Source organism: Molossus molossus, unplaced genomic scaffold (genome assembly GCF_014108415.1).
Source record: "Molossus molossus isolate mMolMol1 unplaced genomic scaffold, mMolMol1.p scaffold_m16_p_10, whole genome shotgun sequence".
Classification (NCBI taxonomy): domain Eukaryota; kingdom Metazoa; phylum Chordata; class Mammalia; order Chiroptera; family Molossidae; genus Molossus; species Molossus molossus.
The window spans coordinates 38654192-38667002 of NW_023425345.1; the positions used below are offsets into that span (position 1 = coordinate 38654192).

Below are 12811 nucleotides of genomic sequence, written 5' to 3' on the forward strand. Positions count from 1 at the left end.
AATGACTGGCCCAACATTCTAATTTTGCCACAGGTTCCACCAAAGAATTTTCTTTGGCCACCAGCAGAAATTAAAAAAAACGCAACCTACCGCACCACCAAACTAAAACAGTGCAGATAGGGCAGTAAGACCGAGACCAAAAGCCTTTGTCCTGACGCCACCAACCTCGGGCCAGGAACTTGTTTACTGATAACAGAAGATATAAACGAAATAATTGGCTGGTGAGTTGAGAGCAGCCTGTTCTTGTTCTCGCCCATCTGTTTCTTTTGACTGTGCATCTTGGCTTCTGGAGACCGGCAATTCAGGGAACAGGCTGCATCTAACTCTCGAGATAAGTATGAATGCTCAAATTCAGGAGACAAGAAAGCCTGGAGGGAAACCAACCCAAAGCTAAAGGAAATGGAGCCACTAAGAAAAACAGAATCTGGCAAAACTGTTTTTCCTCTTAAAAGCAGATAGTAGCTATTTAAGGAGCTACAGAAATTGAAACAATTTCTCAATGAGCTGAAAAGGTCCAGACAGAGATCCAAAATGGCAGTGGAGTGAATGGGAGCTACACAGACAATCTCCCAGGACCAAACTGGAATTACAACTAAAATAAAGACAAGTCATCTGGAAACAACAACTGAAGAGCAGCTGGAGAGAACCCTTGTAACCAGGGACATAAAGAAAACCCCAAATTGAGACGGGTATGAGGTACAGAGGCACAAGGGGGCTGGCTGGATTCCCACAGGCAGCAGCTGAGGGCTATATTAGCTGTGAGAAGCTCCCTCTGAGAAGTTGGGGGTTAAATCCCCAGGCCACCTCCCCAGCACAGAGTGGCAGAACAGGGAAAGGTGCCCACATAGTACCTGGCTGAGAAAATCACCAGAGCAGAGGTTTTGTCAAGCAGGGAGAGGCGCAGGGAACACCAGCACTTCCCAGAAGGGCCAGGGCACTAAATTACAGCTACAGCCCCTCACCTTGAGCTCCAGCAGAGGGAGGGTGGACTGGACTAGAACTGTGTGAGGAGTCGGGTTTGTGGCACTGGGGAGAGAGCTGGGAAGGAGGCCATCAGGAGGTCTTTGCTGAGTCACTCCCCCACAGGACTGTAGCCATTTTCCTCAAAGAGCCCCTTCCCAGAGCAGCTGTAGCCTGGAAGAGAAGCAACTGCCCTTCCCTCGGGAATTTAACACCACCTCCCTGAAAAGTGCAACATGAGGCTCATTAACAGCCAAGAACTACCTGCCAGCCAGTAGGCAGAGAAGAGCCTCTGAAATCTTTGAGCATTGGACCTGACCCTCAGGGTTGGGTGTCCTGGCTCTGGGGTCTGAGCTGTAAAAGACTGAGGCCTGGATCCCTTCTGCAATACCTACATTGCAGAAACCACTTTCTTCTCAAAGCAACTTTAACCCAGGGAAAAGCAATTGACCCACCTGCTGGAAATTGCACAGAGAGCCCTAAGTAAGAAGAACCCAAAGAGGCCCATACCAAGACACATCATAATTAAAATGCCAAAAACAAAAGAGAAAATCTTAAAGGCAGCAAGAGAAAAGCAACAGGTTAGCTACAAAGGAGTCCCCATAAGGCTCTCAGCTGATTTCTCAACAGAAACACTACAGGCCAGAAGGGAATGGCATGAAGAATTCAAGGTCATGAAAAACAAGGATCTGAATCCAAGACTACTCTATCCAGCGGGGCTACCATTCAAAATAGAAGGTGAAATAAAGAGCATTCCAGACAAAAAAAAAAAAATGATATTAGATGTTAAGTATATGAAACTATAAAAATTTATGGACACATTAATGTTTAAACATTAGAGCAACAAACCACCCTGAAGAAAAGATATTAAAATTGTAAATATAATATCTGAAAACCTCACAAGAACATCACAGCAGACTGAACAAATAATAAATTTAAAATCTTTTCAATAAACCAGATCCACCGATCAAGATTCCTTATTGATACAATACCTCTGAATCTCTTAAGGACAAATGGTAAGGTATAATTAGCTGTATCTTAGAAAAAATTGTTCATTTCTGTTTGCCATTTTTACCTGTCCCCACTCATTTTAATCTTACAAATATTATGATGTCCAATCAATTTCTATACAACTCTGTGTACTGTTTTGTAACGTTTGCCTCATAGGCCACTTAATATATATTTATTATTGATGATTAGTGATCAATAAAATGCTTGTTGAATAAACATATACATGCCATTTTGAGAACAGTAGCAATAATATGACAAAATAGCACATTTGTTGAAAAGAATTCCAAATGTATGAATAGTAGTTTCTTTTCTCCCCACAGCCTGAATAGAACACAATCCTCCTTTCTTTTTTTTTTTTTTTAATTGATTTTTTTAGAGAAAGAGGAAGGGAGAAAGAGATAGAAACATCGATATGAGAGAGAAATATCAATCAGCTGCCTCCTGCACGCCCTCCACTGAAGATGGAGCCTGCAACCAGGGCATGTGCCCTGACCAGGAATTAAACGGGGACCTCTCAGTCCATGAAACCAAGCTCAATCCACTGAGCCACACCGGCCGAGCACAACCCTCCTTTCTTTAAAATTCAATTTATCAATTAAGATTACAAACAATTTAATAAATACCAAATAAAGTTTTTTAAAAAATGCATTTCTACTGACCTTGTAAGAAAGTAAGGGGAGAATGAAGCTGGATTATCCTGCTCTGAAAAGAGGGGCATGGACCCTCCCATTATCCACAGGCGGAAGTACAAAACAACAGTCACCTTCGGGGAAAAGAAGATTTGGTAAGAAAAATTTCTAAAAAATCCATGTAAAATGAGTAGGAAAGATGGAAATAGCTAGGGAGGAAGAATAAATAATGAAGGTGATAAGGAAGCAGCAAGCAAATTCTTACTACCAGTTGTCGGTATCACACACTGACTAGTAAAACTTAGCAAACGTACTAGTAAACTTTAAGACCCAGGAGCTGAACCTGTTATTGCTCTGCACTGCCCAATTTCATAACCATTCTACTCACATAACCCCATAAAATATAATAGATAATACTGTTGAACCTTTTTTTATTGAACTTATTGGGGTGACATTGGTTCACAAAACCATACAGGTTTCAAGTGTACAACTCAACAAAACAGGATCTGCACACTGCATGGTGGACCCATCATCCCAAGCAATCTTTCTTTCTGTCCCCACTTCCTCCCCTTTGCCTACCTCCACATACCTACCCTCCCACCCTCTTACCCTCTGTCTAACACCGCACTGCTGTGTCTATGTGTTATATATATGTGTGTATGTGAGTGTGCGTGTGTATGCTTTTATGCTTAATCCCTTCATCTTCTTATATCCAGCCCCTAAAACCCCTCCCCTCTGACAGCTGTCAGTCTGTTCCATGAATCCATGCTTCTGTTTTGTTCATCAGTTTATTTTGTTTATTAGATTCCACACATAAGTGAGATCAGTTATTTGTCTTTCTCTGACTGGCTTATTTCACCTAGCATAGCAATCTCCAGTTCCATCCATGCTGTCGCAAAAGGTAAGATTTTCCTTCTTTTTTTATGACTGAGTAGTATTCCATTGGGTAAATGTACCACAGCATTTTATATTATTAAAAAAATGTTTAATGTTGGCATTATTGCAGAAGTGTTTTATTATTGCAGGACTCTGTCTTCCCCTTCTTTGGCTTTTACCAAATTACTGACCATGTCCATCCACTCTTCTACTGATGGGCACTTGGACTGTTTCCAGACCTTGGCTATTGTAAACAATGCTGCAATGAACATAGGAGGTGTGTATGTTCTTTCAAATTAGTGTTTCAGGTTTCTTGGGATATATTCCTAGAATTGGGATCACTGGGTCATTAGCCAGTTTCATTTTTAATATTTTGAGGAAACTCCATAGTGTTTTCCACAATGGCTGGACCAGTCTGCATTCCCACCAACAGTGCATGAGGGTTTCCTTTTCTCCATATCCTCGCCAGCACTTGCTGGTTGTTGATTTATTTATGATAGTCATTCTGATAGGCATGAGGTGGTAACTCATTCTGGTTTTAATTTGCATCTCTTTGATAATTAGTGACATTGAGCATTTTTTTTTCATATGTCTGTTGGCCATCTATAGGTTCTCTTTGGAGAAGTGTCTAATCAGGTTCTTTGCCCATTTTTTAATTGAGTTGTTTTTTTCTCGGTGTTGAGCTGTATAAGTTCTTGATATATTTTGGAAATTAACCCCTTATCAGATATATCATTGGCAAATACATTCTGCTACTCAGTGGGCTCCCTTTTAATTTTGTTGATGGTTTCTTTTGCTGTACAGAAGCATTTTGGTTTGATGTACTCCCAGTTGTTTATTTTTTCCATTGTTTCCCTTGCCTGAGGGGATATATTGGCAAAAATATTGCTATGAAAAATGTCTGAAATTTTATTGCTCATTTTCTTCTAGGATTTTTATGGTTTCGTGACTCACATTTAAGTCTTTAATCCCTTGAGTGTATTCTTGTGTATGGTGTTAAGTTGGTGGTCTAATTTCATTATTTTGCATGTATCTGTCTAATTTTTTCCCAACACCATTTTTTGAAGAGATTGTCTTTACACCATTGTATATTCTTGCCTCCTTTGTTAAATATTAATTGACCATAAAGCCATGGGTTCATTTCTGGGCTTTCTATTCTCTTCCATTGATCTATAGTCCTGTTCTTGTGCTAGTACCATGCTGTTTTGATTACAGTGGCCTCGTAGTATAGTTTGATATCAGGTAGAGATATACACCAACTTTGTTCTTCTTTGTTAAGATAGCTGAGTCTATTCAGGGTATTTTGTGACTCCATAGAAATTTTTGGAATATTTGTTCTAGATTTGTGAGATATGCCATTGTTATTTTAATAGGAATTGCATTGAATCTGTAGATTGCTTTGGGAATTACAGACATTTTAATGAGGTTAATTTTCCTATCCAACACGGCATATGCTTGCACTTACTTGTTTCTTCCTCAATTTCAATACTGCTGAGTCTTCAATGAATACATCTGGAAATGTTACAACCCTTGAATGCCTTGAAGCAGAACGCTCATGAGGGGTTATTTCAACAACCCCAGGGAACAATTTTTGTGTCACCCAATGGAATTTCATGACTAACTGGTTCTATCCTGTTTCAAAGATACTGGGGAATTCTTTACAGAAATGTTTTGCCCCTTCTGCTGAAATTGTCCAATCAAAGGTCTCTACCTCATTCAATTTTTTTGTTCTCGTCTTCTTTCATAAACATGTTTCAGTGTTGAGAAAGACACTCACATTAATTGTTAACATTAAATTCAAAGACATTTTCATATGTTTCCTATCAAAACTTATTATAAATTTTGACAGGGAATTTATGAGAAACAGCAACAGCATAAGAGTTTGGTCTCCTAACTCCTTGGACAGAAACATCCAACAACAGAAAAGGATGATTAATGCAATAGTACCACATAAAGCCACCAAGAATTTTTAGCCTCTTTGTATAAGCATTCTGCTTTTCTTACCAAGAAATGAAGGCAATTTTTCTGGCCCTTAGATCTGGGTTGGGCTTGTGACTTACATCAACCAACAGAATGTGGTAGAAGGTACACAGTGTCAGTTTTGGGCCTAAGCCTACAGAGGTCCTGCAACTTTGTCCCCTTCTTTTAGAACCCAGCTGCCAGGCTGTAAAGAAGTCCTGGCTATTCTGCTAGCAAGAGCAGCCATAGGGAGGGGCCCTAGAGGATGTGATATCAGAGAGAGACCACCTAGCCCAGCTGACAGTGGCATGAATTTGCTTGAGTAATCCCAGCCAAAGACCATAAAGAAAAACCATCCAGCTGGATGCTGCCCACACGAAAGCATTGAGGGCAGATACACGGTAGTGATTGTTTCAAGCCACTACATTATGGGGTAGCTTGTCTGCAGCAATAGCTAACTGATACGGGCAGGTGTGACAACTCAGCATCAGCAATTTGAAGGAAACCTGTAAGATACTGTGGTTCACACTGTCTGTGTCATGGAGTTCACATACCCCTAGAATTCTTTCACACATGCCTTCTAATGCTTTGCAATGCTCATGGCATGTTAACTCTTTGATTCTAAGATCAAGGTGTTAGAATCTATTGTCGATTCTATTAAATAATCTGGATCTGCCTCTGAACCAAGTTAAAGTGAACCATCCCTTATCAGATACTTCAAAAGCATATATATACTTACATAACTTATGACCAAAATGGCCCTTTTTAAGAATGGCCTCATGGTAAGCAGGAAATTTCTATTACTGCTTGCTGTCAAATACCTAAAACAAGAAAGAAAAAAAAATTTTTTACATAAATGTCAGAATCCACCACACATTAACGTTCTTCTTTCAGTTCGAATATGCTGTAGCTCTGAAAAAGTCTAGAAGAGCAAAGTCAGGGGTGTGGCTTCTGGAGCCAGACCACCTGGGTTTCCGTGCCCCAGCTCTGCTGCTTCCTGTCTGGAAGACTTTGGGTAGGTTTCTTGACCTCCTTGCACATCTACTTTCCTCACTTATAAAAGGGGGAATGATCATATTATCTACTTCACAGAGAAGCTGTGAGGAAGAAATGAGATAATATAGGGAACATTACATTCAAAGGCATTTTCATTGCACTGTTAGCTATAAATATTACTGTCTCATTTAATTACAACAATCCAGGCATTCCGGCAACTATATGGTTACACTGGTCACAGGGATGATCTTAAACAAAATAGGAGTTTATTTACCTAGTTCATGAGTTTGAGAAATACAATGTCTTCTACCCACAAAAGGGTTCACAAATATCTTACCCCTGAAAACAGAGGATGCCAGGCTGTGTGAGATTAAGTCATTTATCCAAGGTAACAAAGTTAGGAAGCACTGGTGGTGGGATCACCCATATGCGAGGGATAACTTTCTCACCTGCCATGGCTTTTGGAACCAAACTAGGTTATAAGAATGTCAACTTCTAGTGGAACAGGAACTTGTGTGGACCTGCATCTGCCACAGAGCACTCATTGAACACAGTGGGAGTACCAAATATCCACATAGAGGACATGTGATTGGCTGGCTTTAATGAAGACAATGAAATGGAAGCCTGGGGGGCTGTTAACAAACCCCCAGAAAAAGTAACGCACAGCATTTTCATCTACATGCAAATGTCTGTATTTTAAAGTATAGAACGGAGACCAGCTGATAGATTGAGGGTCGCCCCATGGACTGAAAGGTTCCCATTCAATTCCTGTGAGGGCAAATGCCCTGGTTGTGGGCTTGGTACCCAGTAGGGGGCGTGCAGGAGGCAGCCTATTGATGTTTCTCTCTCACATTGATGTTTCTCTCTCTCTCTTTCTAAAAAAAAAAAAAAAAAAATCAATACAAACATATAAAAAAACTTTTAAGTACAGAATGGAGGGGGAAAAGTCAAACCCAACAGCATCATCCAGCAAGCATTTTCCAGCTCCTCCTTATCTCCCCTACCCTTTTTAATTTGTTAAATACTGTCTTAAATCCAATTCTAAAATAATTCATCCCCAGAATCTCTTAAAATCTGCATTTGAATGAGGTCTCCTTAAACAATGGAACTATTCTGTAGGACAGAGATCCTTTTTTTAAGACCCGAGTGGGTTAGTATCAGAAAGAAATGTCCACCTTGGCAATTGCTTAAAATATATGTGGTTCTTCTATTCTAATCAATATACACAAAATATGTCCAAGTGGCACTGTAAAGAGGGGACAGTGTCACTCAGAGTGTGGTCGCTTCCTTTTTGCTTCCCTCTTCCTCTCCTGGTTCATACCCAGCTGTCACACATTGAAGGAGTGGGGAAAGGTGAGCTCAGAAGACATTACCTAGAGTCAGCTTTTAGCAATTTCTAGACGGAGCCATCCCAGCACTACACTGAAATCTCTTCTTCTCCCTTAGCTCTCAAAAGAGAGCTCGGCACGGAGGAAGGCCAAGGATCCTGTCAACTCTCACAACATAGGTGTACCACTAATGTCCCCAAATTGGCTTTGGGACCCCACACACCTCGAACTGTACCCAGGATTTTGTGTGCTTGCATCTGTGTATTTCTCCAAGGCAAACTCCTTGGCTTTGATCTTCAGTGCTAACTTGGTCTGCAATTCCAAAAATATTCAATCACTGCTAAGCACGCTGTCTCAGCTGTCTTTACTTTGACTATCATTTTCGGAGTAACTCAACAATGACCAAGCCTGGCTATTTCTGCTGTTCCCTTCTGTGAGATACATGGCTGCAGGAAGGGCAAAGGCAGTGTGGGAAGGAAAAGGTGCTGGGGAGGCTGGAGCTGCCATACATCTGAATGAAAAAGTGCTTCTTGGGTTGGTCTGCCTTTGGAAGCGTTATTTCTCAGTTTTCCTCTTTTGTTGGTTTATTTTAACACCACATAAAACTTAGAAGTGGTGTGTCCTATGAAACAACAAACCATAGGGTTTAGGATTTTTCCAATGGTCAACTTTGGTAAATTCACATTTGTTTCATTTCAAGCTCACTATGATGGTTATTTCAGTGAGTTATATTTATAAGGTATCCCTTTATCTAGAAATTCTTCTTCCATGAGAAATTCCATTTCCTTGAAAAGTGAAGCTCTTTTAGGGATCAAATAATTTACTCTTAAAATGCGGTATCCCAAAGCAATGAAAGCCTAGAATGACACAGAGACCAAAGGTTTAAAAAAATGATCTCTATGAAGTCTTCTATTTTTAGTTGCTTACCAGTATTAAATAAGGAAATAAGCCAAAATGACATGACCCCCTTCTTTGATAAACACAGGGTCCAAGGCTGAGATCCCTCAGCTCTTACAGAAGCACCCCAAGGGCTGAATACTCTGCATCTCTTCCCCTTCTTCCCTCATTCACAACAAAACTGGACAATGAAAATGTCCCCATTAATTCATAGTATATGTATGGACTGGAAATAGAAACAAACAACAATAACAAATAATAGCAATAGTATTATTAATATTAACAAAAGTAGAAAATAATTAATATGTGCCTAAATGATTACATTGAAGCAATTTATTTACTGCTTACAACAATTCTATGAGGCAGAACATTTTTTACAGAGGAAGAGACCAGAAAAATAGAAGTAATACTTAACTATTAAGTCAGGTCCTCTCAGCTACAGTATCTGAGGAGCCTTACAGGCACCGTGCAGATGCCATCACTGATTTATTTTCCCGGGAAGCCAGAGAAAATCCCAACAACAAAACCAAACCACTGAGGAAATCACTAGTATGGGAACCAAGGGTCCAGGGTTCTATTCTTGTGCATCCAAATCTTTGTTACGTGACTTGGAATAAGCCCATAGGAACTCTGTCTTTGTTGTTGTTTTTTTCCTCCTTTATCAATGAAAGTTGGACTAAATCGTTCCACGGTCCCTTTCATGCCTAAACTATTGTGATCTTTGGGTATTTCACCAACTGATGACATCATAAATAACAATTGAAGAAAAATAGAGAAAAACTTACTAAAAATTTAAAGAAACATGCCAAGGGATGAGGAGGAAGCAAATATTAGTTGATCACCACTTGAGTAGACCCTTTGTAATTTACAGTTGCATATAAAAATATATTTTTATTTTGTAATTTATTTTTTATTGAGGTAATATTGGCTTATAACATTATGTAAGTTTCAGATGTGCAACATTATAAATTGACATCTGTATGTACTGCATTGTGCTCACCCCCAAAAGTCTAGTTTCCATCAGCATACAATTGAGCCCCTTCATCCCTCTACCCTGGTTCCCCTCTGCTAACCACCGATCTGCTGCCTCTATAAGCTTACTCTTGTTTTGTTTTCATTTTTATATTCTACATATGAGTGAAATCGTACAGCATCTGTCTTTTTCCATCTGACTTACTTCACTTAGCATAATAACCTCGAGGCCTATCCATGTTGTTGCAATAAAAAAATGATTTAACATTAGTTTGGGTTGTTAAAATAGAGACAATAGGCCCACATCACCAAACCAAGACTTACTACAACCCAACTTAATTAGAGTTCCAACCTCCCCCTGGAGTGGAATCTTAAATCAGTCCACCTGGTCAGCACTAGTGAGGTCATCTGCTTGATAGAGAGGGACACATCAAGTGGTTGCCACCCACATGACTCCAGCCAGGGCCAGGGACAAACTGCAACCGAGGTACGTGCCCTTAGCAGGAACCAAACTCGGGACTCTCTGGTCTGCAGGCTGATGCTCTAACCACTGAGCCAAACTGGCCAGGGCTGCTGTCCTCTAAAGGAAGGGAACACATACAATCCACTCTTTGCTAGTAACTTCCTTCTCCCACCCGCTTCTGCCTACAAAAGTCTTTCATTTTTGTACAGCTCCTATGAGCTCCTTTGTATTTATTTGCCAGATGGTTTGCTGCCTGATTTCATGAATCACTGAAGGCAATACAATCTTTAAATTTACTCAATTGAATATTGTTTTTACACAAGAGTATTGCATTATCAAATTCATTTTTTAAAAATAATTTGTAATTTTAGGCAAATACAGGCAAAAGATCAAGATTATCCAAAGTAGCTCTGGCCGGTTTGGCTCAGTGGTTGGAGCATTGGCCTGCAAACCAGAGAGTCCCGGGTTTGGTTCCCACTAGGGACACATACCAAAAAAAAAAGATTATCCAAAGTAAATTCCCTAACCTGTACTCCTATTTTTCTGACCCCAAGTTTTCTGACTATTAATATCCACCTTTTCAGTCGATCATGTTTAAAATAATCAGAGCTAAATGTTTCTTCTTCCTTAAGTTCATCCTCCAGAGCTCCTCAGGCCTCATCTCCAGTTGAAAAGCCTCAGCCGCGACCAGGGTCATCAGCCACCCTGGAGAACCCAGTAACCTTGAGCGTTAAATGAATGCTTATTATTTTAAGTCGCTGAATTTTGTTAACACAGAGTTAATTGTGTCAAAAGATAACTGATACATATAGTAAGATGATCAGAAAATGCTTAAGGACCCAAATCGAATGTTTACAATATTCATCTGCCTCCAATCTGATGCAGTGGGCATTAGACAGCCAGGAGCAGAGTGGGAGTGACGGGCCAGGCGCAGAGGTCCCAGGGCAGAAAGCCCCAGGTGCCCAGCAACAGACTGTTGTAAAGTGGGATCCCGCCCCCAGGGCGACCTTTCTTCCCCCCTAGGATATTGCTGGTCATGCAGTTTATTTATTTATTTTCCTTTTTGTTGAATTTATTGAGGAGATGCTGGTTAACAAAATTATACAGAATTCAGGTGCACAATTCTACAACACATCGTCTGTACAGTGTGTTCACCACCACAGTGGTCATGTAGTTTAGACTCCTCAACCTTTCATATCTCTGGTCATGCAGTTTGGACCCTCCCATGACCTTTTCTCTCCTGGCATGTTGCCAATCATGTGGTAGACCATCTCAGAGGAGGAACAAGGGGCCTGGAGAATAGCCCCCGATGACTCCCAAGCAAGCCCTTGCATGACCACTCCCTTAAGCCCTAGAAATAACATGTAGACCCCAGTTGCATTTCAGTTCCAGGCCCAGAAAAGCAGCAAGGCCAGGCAGGGTGATACCATGGCTGACATCAGGACCAGGTTTGACGACTAATGATCCCCTGTTCTGGCACTAACCAATCAGTGGAGAGTAGGACCCTGAGGAGACACACTGAAAAGCTAATGAATGTTCTATTGAGATCTTCCCATGAAACCTCCAGATAAAAACCTTTAAGACAAAGGACCCAGGGCCCTTGTGCTCTCTCTCTCTAGAATATACCTGTCTTTCCTCACTCCCTGCTTTCCCCAGGCAAGCTCTCTCTGGAGCACCCTAGCACCTTTCTCCCCTCTTATTCTCCCAGGCACATTTTCTTTGCCTTTCTTTCTCCTATGCTCTAATGACCTTTTTTTTTTTTTTTTTTTTGCTTCTGTAACTTATTTCTTGAGTCCATGCAGCCCAGCTGGCTCATTTCTTCCATAGCTCACTTCTTCTATCCATGTGACTTTCTGAATAAACTTTTGCTTGTATTTGGGATCCGTGGCTCTGAATTCTTTCTTTGCCAAACTCAAGGACCAAGGTCTAATGTTCTGATGCCAGCCTGCCATTAACAAATCAACCCCCCTATGTTTTTCTGTGTTTCCCTTACCCTCCAGTGTTACACCAGGGTCCAAAATAAGAAGGCCACTTCAATGGTACTTTTCCCCTTACCTTAAGTCTTGGTGGTTTAAAGGGATATTGTATTATACTTTCCAGCTCTTTTCAGAATCTCTCAAAACCTGATAAGTTTGCCTTAATAGCAGCTCCAGTGGCAAACATCTGAGAGTTGTTACTATTTAACATTGTACTGATAAATTATAAAAAGCTATATACCAAATTCCTTCTAGAACATGTCACACTAATTTAATTTCTCCTGCTCTGTAAAGGTAATAAAGGAGATTAATAGTCACATACTATGACCAAAAAAAAAAAAAAAAATGAATTCAAAGCTTTTTAGAATAGGAATGTATTAATCTGCTTCTCTTTGAAACACACAAAAAAAGACTTTTCAGTTGACCAAAGTAACAAAGATAAAGCTTACATTAGAAAAAGATTATAAGCTTAACAAAAGCAACAAAGGAAATTTAAGTGGGGTCGGGTTCTCTTTTTAATGCACCCTTCTTAAAGCTATAAAGCACTTCATCTAAATCTTAATAACCAAGTGCATTCCACAGGGAAGCAGAACAACCTTTGATGTCTCCTTTGATATTTAAATGAAGATTCTGAAGGGAAGGAACTAACTATTCTAAGAGGAGGATGCATCTCAGTTCAATCTACTGGGAAACCCAGACTGACTCTCAATACCCCATCCTGTGGCTCATAGAACTTCTGTCCAG

At 40.3% G+C, this 12811-nt stretch overlaps 1 protein-coding gene across 1 annotated transcript in view; it reads right to left on the bottom strand.

Moving 5' to 3' along the window:
• Positions 1 to 12811, bottom strand: part of TMTC1 (transmembrane O-mannosyltransferase targeting cadherins 1) — a 239675-nt gene that overhangs the window by 117726 nt on the left and 109138 nt on the right. The window contains exons 6-7 of the mRNA XM_036251819.1: positions 6175 to 6256; positions 2631 to 2734 (exon numbers count right to left, since the gene is read on the bottom strand). Of these exons, the coding sequence (XP_036107712.1) occupies positions 2631 to 2734; positions 6175 to 6256 (186 nt within the window). The remainder of the gene's footprint in view (positions 1 to 2630; positions 2735 to 6174; positions 6257 to 12811) is intronic.